This window comes from Dipodomys merriami, unplaced genomic scaffold, assembly GCF_024711535.1.
Source record: "Dipodomys merriami isolate MVZ:Mamm:240054 unplaced genomic scaffold, mDipMer1.0.p SCAF_21, whole genome shotgun sequence".
Classification (NCBI taxonomy): Eukaryota; Metazoa; Chordata; class Mammalia; order Rodentia; family Heteromyidae; genus Dipodomys; species Dipodomys merriami.
The window spans coordinates 26492671-26517182 of NW_027203493.1; the positions used below are offsets into that span (position 1 = coordinate 26492671).

General features: G+C 39.4%; 1 protein-coding gene across 2 annotated transcripts in view; it reads right to left on the reverse strand.

The window, feature by feature from the left end:
* Nell1 (neural EGFL like 1) overlaps positions 1–24512 on the reverse strand; it is an 824312-nt gene that overhangs the window by 570511 nt on the left and 229289 nt on the right. For both annotated transcript variants that reach the window (XM_070032057.1, XM_070032056.1), the window contains exons 10-11: positions 14194–14267; positions 4648–4747 (exon numbers count right to left, since the gene is read on the reverse strand). In XM_070032057.1, coding sequence (XP_069888158.1) covers positions 4648–4747; positions 14194–14267 — 174 coding nt within the window. The remainder of the gene's footprint in view (positions 1–4647; positions 4748–14193; positions 14268–24512) is intronic.

Sequence of the window (24512 nt, forward strand, 5' to 3'; positions counted from 1 at the left end):
AAATCCTAGACATAAAAATGACATAAATATATCATGTGATAGGAACAATAGTCTTAACTACATTATCTCCTACACTTAAAGAATCATAAATATAATCATTGGAACAAAATTTTTTTTGGGGGGGTCCGGTCGTGGGGCCTGAACTCTGGGCCTGGGCGCTGTCCCTCAGCTCTTCAGCTCAAGGCTAGCGCTCTACCACTTGAGCTACAGTGCCACTTCCGGCTTTTTTCTTTTTGCTTATGTGGTGCTGAGGAATCAAACCCAGGGCCTCATGCATGCAAGGCAACCACTCTACCACTGAGCCACCTTCCTAGCCCCTATTTGTTTGTTTTTAAGGGAAACTTATGGATATTATATTATCATCCAACTGGGACAGAAAGTAAAATCTACTCTCGCAGTTTCCTCACTTGCCCAGTCTAAAGAATTGTTCTATGAGTTGGCTCATCAGAGTCTTAATGACAATAAACCTTCAAAACTTCAAGTCCCCAGGCAGGTACAAGAAAGGTTTCAGGTTAGACTTGAACTTCTGAGGGGATAATATTCCTCAGACTACTGACTTGACTGACCCACAGTGAGACAGACAGAGATGATAAATGTGCTAACTGAAGAAATGGCATTCCATGCAAGTATTGAAAGGCCACATCTACTTTGTTTCCCATAATCAATAACATCAGGGTGGCAGAATCCCTATGGCTGCAACATCCCACTGTATTCACTCCTGAAACAATGCATTTCAACCTGTCAGAACCTCCCCGCATGGGTCTCTGTGGACAATTTCAATCCATGAAGTAGAAGATGGAGACTTTCCATATACAGGGCAAAAACCATTTTACATAGAAATTGGGTTCTTCTCACCTTTTCATCACTTTCTGTTTTAGCAAGAAGGAAGGGGGAATGAGAAAAATTGGAATATTTTCCCATAGAAGAGGGCCGTGGACTTTCCAAATCTTTTCAAAAAAGTAATTGTTCAGTCCCCTCCTTATCTAGGAGTCCACTGAGCAAATACAACATAAATGAGACAATATATACATGCATACATATGTAAACATACACACACATATATACACATATATTGAGTGTGTATGCTGGTAATGGGGCTTCAACCCCAGGTTCTGCACTCTCTTCTTGCTCATGGCTGGCACTCTCTATCACCTAAGTTAGGCTTCTAGTTCAGCATCTTGCTGGTTATTCTGTCGATGGAGACTCATGGACTTTTCTGTACAGGCTAACTTCAAACCACTATCCCCTAGATTCTAGCCTCCTGAGTAGCTAAGATTACAGATGTGAGCCACCAACACACAACATAGATACATAGCTGAACAGATACCTTTTCAAAGGAGAATACATTGGGAAATACATTGGAATTAAGAGAGATGGGATAGAATTTGCAGAATGCATAGATCATAGTGGCACAAGAAAGTTGAAGATGATAGAACCTTAAGCTTATTTGACTGATACTTTCTCCAGTGTTATTTAAATTGTAGAGTTTCATAAAGAAGAGACAGATTACTGCCCAGACAAATACTATTTTTATTTTCTGATTGCCTGATATGCAGAGACCTAACCATTAGGAAATGAGCTAATGTTCTGGATCTTCTGTGCTGTGGGTCAACAAGGAGAAGCAGTAAATAAATGCTGGTGGGTGGAGCTGTAAAAGCCCTTAATCAAAAAAAGTAAGGGCACCACTGTAGAAATCCAAGAGAGCTAATAGGCTCAAATAGTTGTTTGTTTGTTTGTTTTGTTTTGTTTTTGTCAGTTGTGGGCCTTGAACTCTAGGCCTGAGCGCTGTCCCTCAGCTCTTCAGCTCAAGGCAAGCACTCTACCACTTAAGCTACAGCGTCACTTCCAGTTTTCTGGTGGTTTATTGAAGGTAAGAGTTTCACAGACTTTCCTGCCTGGGCTGGCTTTGAACCGCGATCCTCAGATCTCAGCCTCCTGCGTAGCTAGGATTACAGGTGTGAGCCACTGGCGCCCGGCAAGGCTCAAATAGTTTAACTCACCATACTTACCAAGAAATTCCCAACCTACTACATCTTTCCTAAACACTTGCCCCATTTCCTGTCAAAATATAGAGTCTCCAAGACCTTTTTCCATACATACACATCTCAAATGAAAACCATCAGTTTCCAAATTGAGATGTCTTGATTTGGAAAGGAGTGAGTATGAAGAAGAAAGTTCTCTGTTTCACAGATTGGCCCTAGCTAAACTCAAGTCTATGAAGTCTTACTCCTGCATCTCACTCTTCCTCTGGACAGCTCTTTTGATAAAGAAGGCATGCTTCCTACACAAATGCTAGCAAAAGCAGTGGCACCTGATCTGCTCACTTTTACACTGAGTCAGAACAATGGCATTCCTCCTGAATTTGTGCAGCCTGATCAATGATTCTATTCTAACGAAGCTATAAGTCAGAAAATATTTGCATAAACCGAATCCCACTTGGCCCTCTAACAAATAACAAGTGGTGGATTTTACATTAAATTATAAAAACCTACCCAGTTCCCTTATCGGTTCCCAATAAATGCATCCCTCTGAAAATTCCACTTGATTTTTTAAATGTCTAAGACATCCCAGCTGCAAATATATAATTGCAGGTTTTTTTAAAGCAGATAAATTAGGAAAAGTACTCTGAGAGCATAAGACCAAAATATCCTCTTGGTGTCCCTTTCTTTAAAAAAAAATGTTTACCAATCTCTGTGCTAGAAAAAAATGATTTCACAAGGTTAGAATATGAAATTAACTGAACTAAACTATTGTGCTGCTACATCATCCTTAATTCAAAGATTAGCCAAAAACAATGTAAGTTGGTTGGTTTTGGGGGGTGTGAATGAAGTGTTTGGAGGTAGGCATGTTTTAAAGTAGTAGTTATAAGTTTAACTGCATTTATTTCTTAATGGAACCAACCCAGATGCCCCTCAGTAGATGAATGGATCAAAAAATGTGGTCTATATACAAAATGGAATTCTATGCCTCCATCAGAAAGAATGCTATTTCCCCATTTGTTAGGAAATGGAAAGACTTGGAAAAAATTATATTAAGTGAAGTAAGCCAGGCCCAAAAAAACATAGGTCCCATGGTTTCCCTTATTTGCAATAACTAGTATATGTCTGAGACAAGCAGAAAAGATCCGGTAAGTCAATGTTAGATGAAATGAACCCCAAGATAAGTATTCAAATGTGTTTTTTTCTTTCTTGTGATTGTTTCTAACATCTTTATAAGATGATTTCTTTGTTGCTTTGTATGTCCCTCTCCCATGGTATAACCCCTGCTTTCATTGTACTTGATGTTGGTATAATTTGTGGAGAGGAAGGGCAAAAACAAAACCGTTCAACTAGGGATACAGGTGGACCCAATGCAACAATGAGATGTATAAGTCGTTATGTCTAAAAACGAACTTTACAACTTTGGAGGGGGAGTTAGGAGAGCGGGGGCAGGGGATGTGGGGGGGGGAGGTGGGAAGGGAAGGTATGGGGAAACAAAGGAATAGGCAACAATGCTTGATAAGAAATGGCGGGGAGGATTGGGTGGGGGAGGCGGAGGGAAGATGGGAAGGGATGGGAAGGGGAAACTAAGGAGGAGGCTACAATGCTTGATAAGAAATGTACTCATTATCTTGCCCATGTAATTGTAACTCCTCTGTACAATATTTTCACAATTAAAAAAAAAAAGAAATGTAGGGCTGGGAAGGTTGCTCAGTGGTAGAGCGCTTGCCTTGCATGCATGGGGCCCTGGGTTCCATTCCTCAGCGCCACATAAGCAAAAGAATAAAAGCCGGAAGTGGCACTGTGGCTCAAGTGGTAGAGCGCAAGCCTTGAGCTGAAGAGCTGAAGGACAGGGTCCAGGCCCAGAGTTCAGGCCCCACTACCGGAACCAAAAAAAAAGAAAAGAAAAGAAAAGAAATGTACTCATTACCTTGCCCATGTAATTGTAACCCCTCTGTACGGTATTTTTACAACTAAAAAAAAAAAAAAGATTTGAATAAATACTAGGCTCTCCTAATCCATGTAATTCCCTCTGGTTGAACATTGCAAAAAAACAAGCAATATTTAAGCAAGTATTTAAACAAGTAAGAGTAAATTTGAGGAGGAAGGAAATTCCAAAAGAAGGACACCAAAACGATTCCTACCCAAGAATTAACGCACAATCAAGCATTACTTATGTGAAGCTCTTTTTCTTAAAAAGAAGGTAGAAAAGAAAAAGTTACATATAATATATCTCATGAATAAGGATCCATCATAAGTCATTCTGAGTCTGATATAGGAATTGGCTCATGGACTAGGCTAAAAAGAGTTTCTCAATCCCCCTTATGAGAAATAATGTAATAATGATAATAATGGTTATTATTGCAAGAATATCATTAGCATTAATATAGGAATGATCGTCTACTAAATGTTTATCACATGCTGGGATTATGCTGGGTGCTTATGCATTATCCCATTTAATCTTCACAGTAGTCTTATGAAGTAGATACTATTATTATCTTCATTTTGCAACTGAAGAGGCCAGGACTGAGAAAAGTAAATGGGATATGAAAGTGCCCATGAAGCACTGCAGAGTTTGAAATATAGGTTATTATCACTGTACTATTCATTAAACCTTCACCCTCACCCCAACACCACCACAAACACCGCCCACACCCGCTCCACTCACCTCTACAGACACTGCAGCACTGATTCTCTGGAAGAATATGATCCTTTTCTGAGCAGTTCAAAGGAGGGCACATTTCCGTAATTTTTACTAAAACTCCACCCTGGAAGCCAAATATTAGGAAAATTTTTTAAAAAGCTGTTCAAAGATATAGCCAATGATCCAAACTTATAAGACTCATTTTTAATATCTGCAATTTTAATAACCTGCAATTATCACAACCTACACCGATAGAACAACATTAACAACACCCTCGGGAATTCCACTAATAAATGATGACAGTGCAAATTACATTGCTGAAACTCTTGAAAGAGAAAGCCAATTTCCCCTCTAAGGGAAACAGCCTCAATTTCAAGGTTCTGAGTATCTTTTATAGAGCAAATGGGTGCTAGCAATTGACTCCTGAGTAAGGAGGTCTAATTCGCAAGCCTGACCGATTTCTTGATGTGAATTTTCTAAAAGGTCAATTTTGAGTTATCACCAACATGGCTTCTTCACTGAAAGCAGTATTAGCCCCATGAGCTTCTGTGAGCCAGTTCCTGCACTCCACAGGGTAATGGCATTGTGAACCCTAAGGTAAGCAAACACCTGCATTATTCTTGATGAACTCAAAGTTTGGTGGAAAGAGGAAAAATATAATGATCTCTTAAACTAAAAAAACATAATACTGTATAGCAATACCTCCCCCCAAATGGGCTGTACTAAAACGTATTATAGAATAATATAATAAAAGAGGAAGAGGTCTTACTGGCATAGGAAATATACAAGGGCTAAAGAAATCAGGTATGCCAACAATGAGAAAAGTGTGGCTGAAATTAGGAAAGCAACTCCATTTGTAATAACCCCACAAAAAAATAAAATACCTAGGAATTAACTTAACCAAAGAAGTGAAGGTCCTCTATGATGAAAATTTTAAAATCTTGAAAAAGGAAATCAACACAGAACTTAAAAAATGGCAAAACCTCCCATGCTCCTGGATTGGCAAGATTAACATCGTGAAAATGGCAATAATTCCTAAGGCTATCTACAAATTCAAAGGGATACCTATCAAAATTCCACCCTCATTCTTCAAGGAAATAGAAGAGGCAATCCAAAAATTCATATGGAACAATAAAAGACCCCGAATAGCAAAAACGCTCCTCAACGGAAAGAACACTGCTGGAGGAATATCAATACCAAATTTCAAACTCTACTATAAAGCCATAGTAATCAATACAGCTTGGTATTGGCATAAGAACAGACCTCAGGACCAATGGAATAGAATTGAAAACCCAGAAATGAACCTACAGACCTATAGCCATCTAATCTTCAACAAGGGAGCTAAAACAATAGAATAGAAGAAAGACAGCCTCTTCAGTAAATGGTGCTGGCAAAATTGGTTAACTACATGTAGAAAACTAAAGCTAGATCCTTATATATCACCCTGCACCAAAATCAACTCCAAATGGATCAAAGACCTCGAAGTCAAAGCAGACACTCTGAAAACATTACAGGATGGAATAGGAGAAACCCTAGGTCTCCTTGGCTCAGGCCGAAATTTTCTGAATAGAGACCCGGAAACACAACAAATCAAAGAAAGGTTGGACAAATGGGATTGCATAAAGTTGCAGAGCTTCTGCATGGCAAAGGGCATAGCTAGCAAGATCAATAGAAAGCCCACGGATTGGGAGAAGATCTTTACTAGCCATACAATGGACAAGGGTCTCATATCTAAAATATACTTGGAACTCAAAAAATTAAATCCCCCAACAACAAATCCTCAAAGAAACAACTGCCCATTAAATAAGTGGGCTAAAGACTTAAAGAGAAACTTCTCTGAAGAAGAAAGAAGGATGGCCAATAGACACATGAAGAAATGCTCAACATCCCTAGCCATAAAAGAAATGCAAATCAAAACAACATTGAGATACTACCTCACCACAGTTAGAATGGCTTTAATCAAGAACTCTAACAACAACAGATGCTGGAGGGGATGTGGACAGAAGGGAACCTTACTTCATTGTTGGTGGGAACGTAAACTTGTTCAACCACTTTGGAAAGCAGTATGGAGGTTCCTCAAAAGACTTCACATAGAGCTTCTCTATGACCCAGCAATCCCACTTTTGGGCATTTACCCAAATGTTTACAAACAAGACCACACTAAAGCTACCAGCACAACTATGTTTATTGCAGCATTATTTACCATAGCTAAGATATGGAACCAGCCCAGATGCCCCTCAGTAGATGAATGGATCAAGAAAATGTGGTATATATACACAATGGAATTCTATGCCTCCATCAGAAAGAATGACATTGCCCCATTTGTTAGGAAATGGAAAAACTTGGAAACAATTATATTAAGTGAAGTAAGCCAGGCCCAAAGAAACATAGGTCCCACGGTTTCCCTTATTTGCAATATCTAGTATAGGTATGAGTCAAGCGGAAAAGGTCAGATAATGTGATGTTAGGAAAATGAACCCTTAGATATGTATTTTAATGTTTTTTTCTTTCATGCATGTGTTTCTAATGCATTTATAAGATTATTTCTTTGTTGCTTTGTATGTCCCTCCCCCACAGTATAACCCCTGCTTTCACTGTATTTGATGTCAGTATAACTTGTGGAGGAGATGGGGAAAAACAAGTTGTTTAAGGATTCAGGTGGACCTGTGGCAACAATGAGAAGTACAAATTGTCATTTCGAAAACGAGCTTTACAACGTTGGTGCGGGGGTGGGGGGAGGTGGGGGGGAGGATTGGGTGGGGGGGAAGGGGGGAGGATGGGAAGGGATGTGAAGGGTAAACAAAGGAGGAGGCTGCAATGCTTGGTAAGAAATGTATGCATTATCCTGCTCATGTAATTGTAATCCCTCTGTACAGTATGTTCACAAATAAAATAAAATAAAATAAAATAAATAAAAAATAAATCAGGTATGAATGAAAGAGGTTTAGTTAACTAAATCCTAGTGTTTCTCTGGATACAAATAAAATCACCTATATCAAAATGATAAATATTCAGCAGCTGGATCTTTATGACCTCACTTCAACTAAGGTCTTCTTTGATGGCATTACTACATCTGTATTTGTTTTGTTTTGTTTTGAAGTAGCTCATTAATTACTATCCTTTAAAATGCTAGAGAGGCCTTTATTTTATCTATAAGAGTTTTTCTCTACTATTTTTACAGGGATGTTTAAGACAACCAAGAAGCAAAATGGAAGAGAATCTCATTTAAGGTAAAAAGTCTGCTCCACACATAGATAAAAGAACAGGATAGAAGCCATCAGCCAGGACACATGGAAGAGTTACTGAGTTTTCCATTTCTAAGCCGTTCTTTGGTTCCAGGGCCCCATTCTCAGCCCCAGTTTCCTAGTTCAGCAAGATCTACCATTATATCAGGTATACCATTCTAAAATGTGAATACTAATAACATTAACTATAAAATAACAATTTCCAATTATTTATCTCTTGAGAAGATTGTAGCATGGATCCCTGTCTTTTCTCATATTTTCCTGCCTGGATAGGCCAACATTTAGCATTCTGTTTCTTTGCTTCTGTTCCTTTGCTCTCCATTACCTAAACTTTTTCTTATATACTGATTCTTAGAACTAGCCCTAAGATCTGAGAATTACTGCCTCTGACTCTCAATCTCTGTTTTCTACTAGAGTCCATTTTCATTCTTCACTCCAAGTCAAATTGGGCAGCCTCAAAAATTAGGACTACTCCTAATGTAAGATTCCATTCCTGACATAACTTAGTTTTTCCTAGAGAGAATAAAACAAATTACTACAATGGACAATAATAATTCTATTATTGGGGCATACACTAAATGCAAAGGAATATGCCAAATTACCAATTTTGAATCTAATATTATCCTTAGATACTATGTTTTTATCCCAATTCTCCACTGCTTCCTGGCGTAAGTAGAAAAACAGACACTGCTGCATCTCTTTTGTGCATTCTATGTTCCTACTCCTAAATTGTGAATGCTTTACTACTAATGACTCATCTCTGTCACCCTTAGAGGGTTGCCCTGGGACATAGACTGTGTCTATGCAGAAAACCAGAATTATCTGTAAATTCTACAACTCTGTGCTCATGGCCCAATGCAAATGACTACATTAGACATTCTTTATAGAGAAGGGACAATGTCTGGGGTTTCATTTATGTTCCAGAAAAACTAGTGGCATCTGTAGAGCAATTAGGAGATGGTCAGGATCTGGGGACTCCTCATAGATTATGTTGTTATCATTCAAGAAAATTACTAATAAAAAGATGAGTTCCGTCTCTCTTACTCTAGTAAAAAAAAATAAAAAATAAAGAGAATAGGTATATATTTTAAATGCTTTATAATAAAGGAAAGTCTATAGCAAATGCTTTAGGTAAAAACACTGAGAAAAATATCCATTATAAAAATATTTTCTTTTGTATTTTATTTTATTGTGAAGGTGATATACAGAGGGGTTACAGCTATATAAGTCAGGTAATAAGGATATTTTTTGAGCAGTGTTACCCCCTCCCTCGTTTTCTCACACTTTCCCTCCCCGCACTGACTCCTTTCCCCTAATGTTATAAAGTTCAATAAAAATATTTTCTAATTACTTAATAAAAATCTAGTGGCATCAAAGTATGTCTGGAATTTCACCTCTAGTTTTACCTTTGATCTTTCTCTGAAACTGCACCTTTGCTGAGTTTCTTTGTTCCTTCCCCCTCCCCCCCCCCCCAATGGCATGCTCCAGAGTCTACTGGACTAGCTTCTCTTCAGAGCATGTATATAATGAGCCACTTCTACTGAAATCCTTAGTTCAGGGTCTGCTTCCAGAAGAATCCAAACTAAGATGATCAAGATACATTTCATTCTTGCTATCATAATTCAAATCAATAAAAGTAACTATCTCTAGGTGATAAGATTCTAGAGTGGTTTTCATTTTGTTTCTTAAGCTCTATTCTCTAAATTCAGAATCTTACTATATGAATGCATACTTGATTTTCTGAAATAAAACATGTTTAACATAAAGTAGAGATTCCTTTTCATTACTCACAAAAGGTATTTGGTTTATTTCATTTTATTTTTTTTTTATTTTTTGGTTGGTTGTAGGCTTGAACTCTTAGCTCTTAGCTCTTCAGCTCAAGGCTAGCACTCTATCACTTGAGTCACAGCACCACTTCCATTTTCTGGTGGTTTGTTGGAGTCCCTTGGCCTTTCCTGTCAAGGGTGACTTTGAACCATGATCCTCAGATCTCAGTCTCCTGAGTAACCAGAATTACATGCATAAGCCACCAGTGCCTGGCTAAAAAGGTATTTTTTAAGGGGTCATATTTTAACTTCTGAATCACTGGGTCAGTAATTCTCATTAACTTTTTTTTTTTTTTTTTTTGCCAGTCCCGAGACTTGAAATCAGGCCCTGGGCATTGTCCCTGAGCTTCTTTTTGCTCAAGGTGCACACTCTACCACTTGAGCCACAGCATCACTTATACCCTTTCTGTTTATGTGGTACTGAGGAATCGAGCCCAGGGCTTCATGAATGCTAGGCAAGCACTCTACCACTAAGCCACATTCCCAGCCCCCTCATTAACTTTTAACATATTTAATGAGTAAGATCATAACTCTAAATGTTTATAAAGAGAGAAACTTTTATATGTTTCTAAAATTTGAAATGTGATTACTGTAGTACAAATACTACTAAATCAATTATTCGAGCTACATAGTCATTATAACCCTTTTTTCTTTACTATTTTGAAAACTATTCATAAAATATATTTTAAACTGTTTTTAAATACTCCTGATTTATGGCATGATATTTTATAACCTCTGTATTGAGCTCTATCTGGAAAAATACAATTCTTATTATTATTTTTTTTGTAGCTTAGAGAAACTATCACCATGTCATTGGTCGAATGTAGGCACTCAAGTTCTATACTAATTAATCACTGTGCTGCAACTTGAATTTCTAACTACATATGAAAACTACATTTTCAAGTAAAAAAATATTGTTCAGCTACAGAAATGTTTGAGAAAAGCAATAATTAAACAAAATGAAGTCAGACTGCTAAAAGAGCATATTGTTCTTGATTTTCAAAGGAAAACAATATGCTAACTTCTGAAAATATTCGGTGAAAATAGTTGAGTTGTTCCTTCTTTAATTAGTGCTGCTAAAACTTTAAAATGATCCCAGAAAATTGAGACTGATGGATCTTCAGGTTGCCTCTTGTCAACTGATGATCTTCCTTTGTAACACAGAACAAAGAAAACTGAGAACTATTTTTTCTATTTTCTCAAGGATGACACTACAATGTGCCACTTGAGATGCATAGGACAGAAGTCAATTCATTACATGCAACAGATACCATTAGGCATTAGGCCATTAGCATTAAGGCCAGAAGCTTGAGAAAGGCTACTTGGGAAAGACTACTCATCCTACTATTCTCTGTCCCTGCTGACTACATCCATTGCATATACCCCTCCCAAAGCTCTTGTATGGCCTTTTTATAAATGCTGCCCTTGAGTAAGGAAATCACTGGGCCCTAGCCTGACCAATTTGATATCCTTAGATAGACTGAAAAGTGATTATTTAATCCTTTAGAAACTACCACTCTAAAATATAAAATTATTTAGGTGAATTCACATACACGCATACATGTATACACAACGTGTCTAAAGTGAATAACCTAAAATGTGGCTTATTTTGGAGAATGTTCCGTGTGCTGCTCAGAAGAAAGTGTATTCTGATGCTGCTGGATGAAATATTAGGTAGATGTCTATGCAGTTATTTAGGTCTGAGGTTTCTCTGTTGAGTTTTTGCCAGGTTGATCTATCCAGTGCAGATTGTGGTTTGTTAAAGTCCCCAACAATTAATGTTTTTGGATCTATGTGTGATTTTAGGGACAGTAGTGTTTCTTGGATAAATTTGGGTGCTCTGTTATTTAGTGAATAGATATTTAGAATTGTAATATCCTCCTGAAGGAGATTCCTTAATTAGTATGTAATGACCTTCTTTATCTCTTCTCACTAATTTTACTTTAAAGTCTATTTTATCTGATAGTAGGATTACAACTCCCACCTGTTTATGGGGGCTGTTTGCTTGGTAAATTTTATTCCAGCCTTTCACTTTCAGACTATGTAGATACGTACATATGACCATATAAGATAATGCTAAACAAAATGAACTCCAAGACATTGACACGAGAGGGGTTTTTTTGTTATTTTTTAATGTACTATGTGATTTTTTTTGTTTCTTTTATATGTTCTTCTCCCTATGGTATATCCCTTATTGATACTGTTTTTGATTTTAGTACCCTGGTATTGTATATATGTTTATTTGAATTAGGGAAGGGGAACAATATTAGAATTTTTTTTCTTTCTTCAAAATAAAGAAGGCCAAGCCACCCTATATGTAGCACCTATCAATATAGAAAAACTATTACAACATTGTACCCACAAATCTGACTGGACCTGGCATTCCTATTGCTACTCAAAAGGGAGAAATGGGAAATATGATAAGGAGTGTTCAAGGAGGTCAACTATTGGGGTAGATTTTGGCAACAGGAGACAGGATATAGGAAGGAAACCTCTCTCCCTATTACCCTCTTCCCATAAAGGAGTCCTGTCTTTGGTTTGTATCACCTTGAAAGCATCTGTAAGCCTCTAAATACCTCATTCACTTCCATCTTTAAAATATATTTCATCATTTCTCCCAGAATGTGATGAAGGGAAGATGAAATAATGTGAGTAAAAGTGTTTGGGAAGATGGTCTGCTCTGAGACAAAGTGGTTCTGTCAGCCGTTCTGAAGGTGTCTCACAAAACCAGCAGTGCTTTGCTGTAGTTTGGGGCTGCAGTATAAAGCACAGCCTTGTATATGCCTGCTTGCCTTCCCTCCTTTACTTCCTTGTGTCTGCCTTCAGTTTTGCATTACTAGGACTGTTCTTATCAGCACCCCATAACTACAGAAGAAGGAAGGAAGGTAGGAAGGAAGGGAGGGAGGAAGGAAGGAAGGAAGGAAGGAAGGAAGGAAGGAAGGAAGGAAGGAAGGAAGGAAGGAAGGAAGGAAGGAAGGAAGGAAGGGAGGAAGGGAGGGAGGGAGGAAGGAAGGGAGGGAGGGAGGGAGGGAGAGAGTCAAGCCAAAACTCCATACCTCAAGTTGTGCTATCTAGGAACCTCGGTTAGATAGGTAAGGAAGATAGGGTTCTCTTGCCAAATTTTCCAGCTAATATTGGGCAGAAGGGAAGTTTGGTTAGGCAGCTCAGCCTGAAGCTCTGGGAAATCTTATTATTGCATTTGGCCTCTTCCATCTCATTATATTCCTCTAGGGCTGATAGGTATGCCTATAAGATGATCTCTTCTTATGTTGCAGTGAGTGAGGTAAGAAAGTGAAAAAAGCACAGAACTACTTTCTCTTCCATCTGTCTGAGATGTGCTTGCTAGATTCTCCCTACTAGACCATGGCTGTTCTCTCTGATTTCAGACTTCTGGGACTTGATCTGAGAGATGAGGGTCCATTAAAGGTGAATGTGCATGTGTCCTAAATTGCTTTGCATCTTTAGGGGTGACATGGATTGCTGTGTTTCTTTGGGGTGATTGGAGGAGCACTAAGAGTAGATAAGAAATGATGAAATTCCAATCATGCACAGTGACAGCAAAGATATAAACAGAGAATAATTTGAGAACTAGTTATAATGTTGAAATGGAAAGACTTGGTGGATGGGCAGGCTAGGGGGAGGCTGTTGTGAGGAGGAGAAGGAGAAGGAGGAGGAGATGGAAGAGGAGAAGGAGGAGGAGGAAGAGGAGGAAGAGGAGGAGGAGGAGGAGGAGGAAGAGGAGGAGGAGGAGGAAGAGGAGGAGGAGGAGGAGGAAGAAGAGGAAAAGGAGGAGGAACACAACTGGTATCTGGATTCCTCACATGGTCACAGGTCCAGGGCTTTGTTCTACTATTGCATCCTTGAAGAGATATTTCCCAGATCCCACCCCAAACCTCTCCATCCTCTCAGCTTCCTTCATATTTTTAAGTAAAAAATTGACATTATATTTTATATTAATATTCCTACTCTCATGAGACTGGAGTTCTATAAAGTCAGAGACTGTTTTCTTCACCATTGTATTCTCTGAGGGAAAATAGCACATGCTTAATGTGAGATGCATGCATGTTGGATGATTACTCAACAAAATCTAAGGCTCCATACTTCCTATGGCATAGGAAAGGACACCTAGGAGGCAGAGGCATTTTCTTACCATTCGGTCAGCTGTATGGCATGGTCACAGCTGGCATCACAAATGCATTGCTCTAATACCAACCTTTCTCAGGACCACCCACCAATCTCTCCTGACTCATAGCAGCTTTTGGCTCTCCTTTCTCATAGCCTTCCTGAGACAGCTCCTTCCCAAGCAATGGGATCCACATACTGTCACAAGATAATCATACAATGGCAATGGCTGGGCTTTCCCCATATTCTTACTCCCAACCACCACAGAGGATTCTTGACCATCCAGGCCAATGCAGCCCACCACTCACTGAATCTAAACCCCATATGTCTATCTATTCATTCTCCAACATGACCAAGATCATAAGATGAAAACTTACTCGACATTCACGACAGCTCTTCGTTAAGATTCGTTGGCCTTCTGCAAGAACTTTTCCTCCATAAATACATTTTGCTGTAATAAAACAGAAAAATGGGTCAGTCTGTCATGCTCTGCTACAAAATGAACTCAAGGTGCCATGTAACTCAACAGGTTTCACAGAAACATTGATTCTAAGCAATGCAAATCTCCTTATGAAAAGTAAGGTGTAAAATAGTTTGGGGGATAAACCTTAGATTCCCAAATCAGATCTCATCTCAATTGTGTTTGCCTGGCATTCACATATAGGACATATGGGACATATGGGACATAATTAGTTTAAAGTTGCAAGCACTAACGGACCTAGAGTATGAATTGCTGTGGTCAGAGGTTAAAACCAGGAAGATTTGACTACAATTACCATGGAGTAAAATTATCAGCACTTTTGATTCAGACATTGCAACTATTAAAAGAAGCAGACTCAGTGAAAGGGAACTTCATTTATGTTGCATTCATCAGAACGCAGTCTCAGTGGAGGAGAATCCCATTTATTTTTTCCTTATCATTATAAAGAGTAGGTGTCTTAGCTTATGTGTTTTTAAGACAGACAACTTTGAAATGCAAGCTAATCCAGTAAACTGCTACATGGATGCACTGCAGAGACTGCTGTTAGAAAGGTGAGTTTAACAAGCAAACAGGGAGGACAGAAGGCAGAAATAGACTTTGAAGAAAATTTCAAAGAGAAGCATAAGTGGAACTTTAACAGGGATCCCAGAGACTCAGTCCCTTACTTAACGTGCTGATACACTGTAAGCAAGCACAGAATACGCCCATTTGATATAAACCCACTCAACAAGAACAAGCAATGGCTGATTCTTTTCTCTCCTGCCCTAATGCAGCCCTTCCAGCCCCCTTATTCAGAAGAAGCAGAAATGGTGATATGCACTCAGAGATCTCTCCCATTGAAACTAATTAACTTATCTCTCAGTCCCTCTGTTTCTGTATCTGTTAAAAAGGGGTTAATTAGCCAGATGTTGGTGGCTCACACCTATAATCCTAGTGAACTGGGAGGCTAAAATCTGAGGATTGTGGTTCAAAGTGAGACTCTTATCTCTAATTAACAAAAAAAAGGGAAAGTAGATTACTGTGATAGAGAGCTAGCCTTGTGCAAAAACTCAAGCATATAGTACCTAGACCTTGAGTTCAAGTGACAGGAGGGCACAAACAGGGAGGAGTGTTAATCTAGTTTGGTTTTCCAGTTCTATAATCTTCCGATTCTCACGAATGTTCAAGTGTGCATAATCCTTGTAAACAGCTAGTTCAAACCCTTCTTCTTAGCCACAAGGAAGGAAAACCGAGAGACAACGGTCCACTAATCATCATACTTCTGCAGTAGGGGCTGTGTGCTGTGCTATCCAGAGCAAAAGACACATGTGTGCAGCTGTTGGAACAGTGGCACAAGCATGTCTCTCAGCCTAAGGGGACCATAGAACCCTGTGGGAACTATGACTAGCTGCAGATTTGACTGCGTGCTTCAAGTAGAATGTCTGACCTTTTGCATTAATTCCTGTTAAAAGACAGAATCCTTGCGTGTACTTATCTTACTAAGGAAGTTCTTGGAATCCTTACCAAAAACTACTCCCTGACTTTTTGTCATCTACCCTTTGGAATGTGCCCTTTAGTCTATCTTAACCCCCCTTTAAGTTTGTCATAGTCCAATTTGAACTTCTAATAGCAAGGGTTGGGGAAGAGAACTGCAGCTTCACCATGTCTGACAAACTCATTCCTCACCCCGTGGTGGTAATTTGAATATTAATTACTTAATAAACAATTTTCTGAGATCTTACTACACAGGCATCTGTTCATCTATCACCTTGGGATCTGCTGGTTGGAACAGGCATGGGCTATTTATCAAGGACTTATCCTGAGCTGTAGAGAGGCACTTGCTGTAGATGAAATCCCCTTTCTGGGCATCTTATAACCAATAAAAAAAAAAAAGTGTTGATGAAAGTAGTACAAAGTCCTATCTCCTGTGCCCCAAATTCAGGACAACTCTGTAAGGCCATTCTAGCTCTGAAGCTCCCTAAAGTAATAACAGAGTCATTTGCTATAACTGCATTGCAGTTCAACCTCTTCTTCTGCCCTATTGTGCATGCTTCACCATCTCATGTCTATCTACAGAAATGATCCTGAGAGAACTGCCTAATCAATCTCATGCAAGTCTCCACTGCAGACTCTATTTTTCCCTCAAAGTAGGATCTACAGCATCCATATCCCACTCATACCTGCTCCACTTCATTTTTCTCCTCTCCATCAATGACACCAGCACTGACCTCAGAATGCATGCTCTGAGGCCTTTCTAACTTCTGCCTCAATTTTGTGTCACATTGGTGCCGAAATCCCAAATTTCTCAAGTTTCTCAAGTCAAATTACTTTCCTCTGTTCCCTGTTCGACTCCAGACAGTCTTCAATCAGGCTACAATCTCACACTCTTCTTTAGTCCTACCACAACCTCCTAAGTCTCTTGCATTCTAATCTCAGTCTGCTCCAGTCCTTTCCACAGAACAGTAAGGTCTATTTCAGGTGCAAATACGATGTCCTTTTTAGAACCCCAGTCCCTAATGCCTTCAGAATAAAGTTCAAGGTCATTCATTCAACCCATAAGGCCATTTATGTAGTGCTCCCTCAGCTTCCAAAGTTCTCAGCTTACCAGGTCCTGAGCTTTCTCTCACCCACACAAACATGCACACCTCCCCAAATCTTGTAGTCATGCTTTATTTCTCATTTCTAGGCTTTGCACATGTTTTTTATCTTCTAAAGGAATACTCAGACTGTCCACTCACACTGATTAATCACCATATATAGCACCAGAAGTTATTCTTGTAGATGTGTGTGTGTGTGTGTGTGTGTGTGTGTGTGTGTGTGTGCACGCGCTCGCGTGTGTGTGTGCATACTCTGGTTCTGAGGGCTTGAACTCAGGGCCTTATGTTCTTTGCTTATAGCTGGAATAATAGCATTTGAATCACACTTCCCCTTCTAGCTTTTTGCTGGTTAAATGGCAAGAGCCTCTCAGATCTGCCTACATAGGCTAGCTACATGCCACAGTCCTCAGAATTCAGCCTCCTACCTAGATTACAGGTAGGATTACAGGTGGACATCATAGGCAACTAGCTGAGAAGTTATTTCTGATCTTTAATACTGGCTAATTGCTCTCACTTTGTGCTTCCATTGTACTTTGGACTTAACCCTATTTGTAGCATAAAACATACAATGTCTCCATTGACCATTTAATTACCTATCTCTTAGAAATGTAAACTCCCTAAGAGCAGGGATTGCTCATAAATTAATCTTTAGCCTCCAACTCAGTCCCTCTCTTGGTTTATTCTTAGTAATTACAAATAGTTTTAGAATCAATGAGCTCTACTTAGTAGCAAAATGCATTCCAATTTCCTGATGCCCAGTTAGGACCTATTCCTGCTATTCAGTGAAATTTCCAACATAGATATCAAGAGGTTCAAAGGCAAAACAACAACAAAATGAAGAATCAATATAATTGTCCAAATTATTCTCTTCCACAATTCACTTAAATGAAAAATAAAAATAAACCAGGCATGATGCACAGAGCCTTGTAATCCTAGCTACTCCAGAGATCAAGTCAAGAGAATCATGAGTCCAAGGCTAGCCCCCACAAAGGTAGCAACAACATAAGATGTAGGTAGTTCACACATGTAATCCTAGCTGAGCCTTGCAAATCAGGAGGTTGAGACCTGAGGATCACAGCTGGAAGCCAGCCCAGGCAGAAAAGTCTATGATATTCTTATCTCCAATTAAACACCAAAAAAGGTTAAGCCCAAATACTTGCACACACACATACCAAAAAAAAAGGTTAAAACAAAAAAAGCTGAGATATAGTTCATTGATAGAGCATTTGCCTCGCATGTTCTGGGTTCAACTCCCATCAATACACATACATAGACACACACACAGACACACAGACACACACACACTCTTGTATACACACTCATACACACAAAAGAACTATCCTAGATCACCACTTAGGCCTCAGTTTTCTAGGTAAATCAGTTTAAGCATGAGCCATTGGTCATAAGGACTTTGGCTTTCCCAGTTTACTTACAGGAAAAGACTCCATTTCTCCAAGGGCCTGAAATTATTGTGTACAAATTCTCATACTCCCAAACACAGCTGTGACCAAATTGACAAGGTGGCCCACTCCAGAGTGGCGGTCCTGCTAAATACACCGCTGTCCAAGTGCCATCTGCTTCCTGGTTCAGGCTGAGGGGGACAGAAATACTCCTTTGCTTCTTCCCAGTGCCCCTTGTCACTCCACAATGCTATTTAATGCACTTGGTGCCTGTCTTTAAGACATTTGTCTAATTCTTTTCTTTAACAGCCCCATCCCAGAACTTTGATCTGGAAATAAGAATGCCTGTTTACTCTCCCACCACACTTGGAGATATATCCATCCCTCAAATCAACTAGTCTGGTATAGAAATTAGATGTCCATTGAGCTTTATGTTCTCCCACAGCAGAGTGCTTTGGGAGCTGGTGGATGAAGTCAACTGAATGTCTATATTACTTGCAGCTATGGCATGGGGCAGAATGCCTAGATGATAAGAATTCTAATTAATTTACTTCAGATAACTTTCAGCTCACAACTACAGGCCATAAGATTTCCCCTTGCATTTTCAGACCCCACCTCTGCTTCTCTGTCAGAAACCCTCCTTCCTTGCCACTGCCCTCCATATGCCTAACATCACTCCTTGTTATCCAATCTCCTTGATCTACAGCCTAACAGCTTAGTTTTGATGTCTGAGGAAATTCAAGCATAAGGTGAGTCAGGCTCTGCTGCGTCTGGCTGGGGCATTTGAGACTTCACTTCAACAGCTTTCAATGTGAGTAGAAATGTAAACCGATACCTGAGCCCTTCCTATCACATCGGGGATATGCAGACTAGAATATTTCACAGTGTCCAACCATGAAATTGAAACCAGCATCAACATATACTTCCCCATGATGTCAGAGACAAGAACACTTGGGAGTGAATGAGAGAAAGAGAGAGAGAGAGAGAGAGAGAGAGAGAGAGAGAGAGAGAGAGAGAGAGAGAGAGAGAGAGAGAGAGAGAGAGAAAGTGTTATGCAGTTATATCTTTTGGTACCCACTGACATCTGACCCTTCAAATTTGACCTTGATTTTCTCTAGTGCAAGGATTGAACAATTTTGTCAACTGGATGACACACTGAATAAACAATTGACAGGTACAGCTTTTGTTGTTCCTATCACATGTGGATAGGAGGTTATACTGTCTTTATTTAGGTATTTGTACCCTGCACACATTCCAACCATTCCTTGGTATTCAATGGCTTAGAATCTTTAAAAAAAAATCAGCACTCAGCTTTACACTTTAAAGGAGAGTAGGCAGATTAGAGGGGCTGAACACCCAAGGATTCTTCTTCCCTCAGTGAAGTAATTTTCAGCCCTGGCTTCAAACAGCCCCTCTCTGTGCAAAACACCCACATCAAACTGGTTGTCCCTCAGGCATCTCCAGTTCAAACATGCCAAAAAGATAATATGTCACTTCCCAGACTACTTCCTCCATGGCCTTATTTCTGTTAATCACACTCTGAGCCTCCCTTGGGTTCTTGTTCAAACCTTGGCAACCTCTCCCTCACAGATGCTCATGCAAAACAATGCTCACTGAGTATCTGTCATGTGCCAGGTCCTTTGGCTACCACTCACATATACCCCTGCTTTTGCACCTCCCCAAATAGGACCTGTCAGCCAACAGAATCATCTCCATCCTGGAAAATGCCCAAACGCCCATATCTACTCCCCCTGCCTCCAGCTCTCTGATATAATGACCTTCCTAAAACCCCTTCTTTGAGTTTGCCATGACCCTGCTTTAAAACCATGCTTTCCTCCTGTAATCCCAGTTACTAGGAGACTGAGATCTAGAGGATGACAGTTTCCGGCTAGCCCTGGCAGATACAGACTCCATCTCCAAAATAATCAGCAGAAAGCTAGTCTAAAGTACACTAGCTAAGCAAGTGTGAGGCCCTGAGTTCAAATCGCCATACCATGACTATGTCCCCGCCTTCTCCCAAAAAAGAAAAAGGTTGCTTTTAAGAACCCAAAGCATGGGGCTGGGAAGGTGGCTCAGTGGTAGAGCGCTTGCCTTACATGCATGAGGCCCTGGGTTCGATTCCTCAGTACCACATAAGCAAAAAGAAAAAATGCGGAAGTGATGCTGTGGCTCAAGCGGTAGAGTGCTAGCCTTGAGCTGAAGAGCTGAGGGACAGCGCCCAGGCCCAGAGTTCAGGCCCCACAACCGGACCCCCCCCCCCACAAAAAAGAACCCAAAGCATGGATTTACATGTGCACTTCCCTTTGGCAACTATGTTCTCACTCAGCTTGGCACCTAGCAAACTCCTACTCATTTGGAAATGCTCTGCTAAGCTATTGTCTGTAAACTTTTCTTAACACACATGTTTGCTTTGAGCCTGTGGTGGTGAGGCACAGTATTGTGACAGAGAGTTGGACTTAGAGTTCAATTGCTCACCTCATGGCAGACAAGAAGCAAAAAAAGACAGATAAAAAGTGGTCAGGGCAATATATACTCTTCAAGAGCAAAGGAACTTGGATTTCCCCATCATCACTGTTCATTCCTACCTCCACTTCAAACTGGACCTCAGTTTAGAAAGAATGCTCAGTATAGCAAACCACACACACATACACACACACACATACATACACACACACACACACACACACACACACACACATACACACATGCACAGAGGGGGGGGAGAGAGAGAGAGAGAGAGAATTATTTCATAGGGACTCTATCCTATGAATTCCATGAAGCAACTCCCAATTTTTAGGAAGATGAACAATGTACTTGTGCTTCTAAATGACTCATGTCTTTCAGGGCACTTTAAAAGGTTTTAAGACTAACTTTGACTGATTTTAATTCTTACCTTAAACAAAAACTTTAGTACCTAACTGGATATTTCTGCCAGGACTGGCCTGGAACTATCATCCTCCAGATTTCAACGTCCTGAATAGGTAAGATTACAGGCTGAAAGCAGGGTTTTAAAAAGGGTTATGACATCCTCAAAGAAGAACTTTATCTACACATGTATGGCAGTCCAGGAAGTGGTTACAGGAGTTTTGTTCCTATAAATTAGACAGAAACCTCTGAAACAGAAAAAATACATCCTTCCTCATTTAAACTGTTTCTCTCAGGTATCTGAAAAGCTAACTAACACAGAAAATACCTGTAAAAACATTTGGGAAATGAAAACTCCTGTTCCACATCCTGGACTGCCAAGAATGCCTAGATAAAATTTTTTCTTTTTCTTTTTTCCAATAGGATGCTCTTGTCTAAAGAGCTGAATCTCCTGAGGCTGTGCCAAATGCATGAACACCTAAGAAGTCAGCAGACAAAGCAATTCACTTTTATAGAGTGGCTTCGCTTTCCTGAGTCAGAATAATACTTTTGATTAGTGTCCCTACAATATGGCCTCACTTAAACCTAAGAAAATTTAGGAATATTTTATTTTGCACATTATATTATCTTACTCTTAGTGTCTTGAAATAGTTGTACAAAGGGGTGTGGAATAGCTTTGGTTGATGTATAAAATACTGACTAGAGATGGCTCTCTAGAGATATAGAAAAGACCAAAATAATAAACTGAACCATGGGAGTAGTAAGCCAAAAAATAATCGTCCTAAATATATCTATAATATCACATGTGGGTGGGTTCAATGAGAAATAAAACAATACAGAGGTTGAGGAAGGAGTATAAAAATTCAAAGCCAGCATAGGCTATGTAATAAGATCCTATCTCCATGAAAATCAAAAATTAAATATATTATATATTTATTAATATATACACATTAATACATTATCTATATTAATAAATATTCTATATATATGGCAATCCAGATTACCAAACTTGGTTAAAAGCAACTCTATGCTATTCACATAAGACAAACTATATTTTCCTCTTTATAATTTTCCTTTTATATTTTATTATTATTATTGACAAAATTGTTTATGTCGATGGTGTACAACATGATGCTTTGAAATACGTACATGTTGAAATGGCTGAATTGAGCTAATCAATATTGTGATGCCTTACATATTTATTACCTTTGATAGGAACAACTCAAGTAAATTCTCCATCATAGTTTTGTTTTTGTTTTTTTTTTTTAATTTACAGGGGATGAGATGGATGGAGATGAAGGCATTGGAGAAGTCTGAAATCCCCATTGAGCGTGCGGTTCCATTGCTTCATCACTGTAGTACAGATGATGGCTTTTATTATTGACCTGTCCCTAGCAGTCTCCATAGATTCTTCTCCTTTGATATATATACATATATATATATATATATATATATATTCTTTTTTTGGTAAAAATACTGTACAGAGGGGTTACAGTTACATGAGTAAGGTAATGAGGACATTTCCTATCCAGCATTGTTACCTCCTCCTTTAGTTTTTCCCCTACCATCCCTTCCCTCCCCACCTCCCTAACTCCTCCCCACCCCAAAGTTGTAAAGTTTGTTTTTAACATGGTGTCTTGTACATCTCATTGTAACAATGGGTCAACCTATATCCTTATTTCAGCATTTTGTTATTTCCCATCCCTCCCCAAATTTAAAAAAAAAATGTATATACAAGATACAGGGAATTGGAATCAAATACAGTGAAAACGGGGGTTATACCACTGGGGAAGAACATACAAAAGAAGCACTGTGTCCCTAATATTGGGGATCATTTCCCTTAGCATCATCTTATATGGTCATATGTACATAGCTTCTGACCTTTTCTGCTTGTCCTAGACATAGACTAGTTATTGGGAACCCAGATAAGGGAACCCATGGGACCTATGTTTCTTTGGGCCTGGCTTACTTCACTTAATATAATTTTTTTCAAGCCTTTCCATTTCCTAATAAATGGGGCGATGTCCATCATTGTTTTTTGTGATGTAAGCTATTTGAAATTTTCTAGGAATTCTACTGACTCATGTTAAAAACTCATCTCTGTCAACCCCCATTCTCCTTTTGTCCTACAGAGCAACCCACTGCAGCCATCTAGTAGAAGGCTAGAAACTCTTCACTTAGCTCCACTTCCTCAGGAGCATCTACCTGTGTCCTCCACCTCCCTCTCCCAGCCTTCCTCCCTGCTCTAGCCAGCCCCCTACAGATGTCTATTGGTATTGCACTTAAAATTGGACATTGTTCTTTTTCCCCTAAAACAAAGGAGGAGGTAACAATGCTGGATAGGAAATGTACTCATTACCTTACTCATGTAACTGTAAGCTCTCTGTACAGTACTTTTACAATAAAAAAAATATAAAAAAGTTGGACATTCCAAACCTTATCTGTCATTCAAAAGTGAGCTTCTATAGCAAGAAGGGCTCTTCCACCACTGTTCTAGGCACCCAAACTCAGAAGCTGCTGAATTTACATTTCTACTAAACATTATTTCTATTAAATATGAAAAACTAGTAAGACTTCTGATGAATTAAAGGGCTCAGTGGGAAAGCACTTGCTCCTATGTGCAAAGCTCTACTTTGATCCCAAGGCTGTACAAGAAAAACTGGTGAGAAAATTGAAAACGAACTTTACAACTTTGCAGGGGGGAGGGAGGAGTTGGGGAGGTGAGGAGAAAAGGTAGAATAGGGGGAAAACTGTAACCCCTCTGTACAGTGTCTTTACAATAAAATTTTTTTTTAAAAAAAGAGTCTCAGGGATTTTCCTGTGCCCTGCAATCCTCAGATCTCAGCTTCCTGAGTAGTTAGGATTAAGGCATGAGCCCCTAGCATCTGGACAAGTAGTGATCTTAATCATTTATATGTAGTCCCACTTTATTAAACTCAAAATACATCAAACTATTAATTTTCTGCTGAGAAAATTAGTGGCACCTAATTAAATTGATATGAATTCTATACAAATAAAGACATAAAAGCCAATGCTAATGTTTTAGTTAACATGTATATTAGTTTACTGGTGGTAAAACTAGACAACTTTCTAAAATACTTTTGAGGATTTAGAATTCTCAAATAATATAGAATAAAGAAAAAAATGACTGGGCTGGGAAGGTGGCTCAGTGGTAGAGCGCTTGCCTTGCATGCCTGAGGCCTTGGGTTTGATTCCTCAGCACCACATAAGCAAAAAGAAAAAAGCCGGAAGTGGCGTTATGGCTCAAGTAGTAGAGCGCTAGCCTTGAGCTGAAGAGCTGAGGGACAGCGCCCAGGTCCAGAGTTCAGACCCCACAACCAGACCTCCCCCCCAAAAAAATGACTGTTCCATTA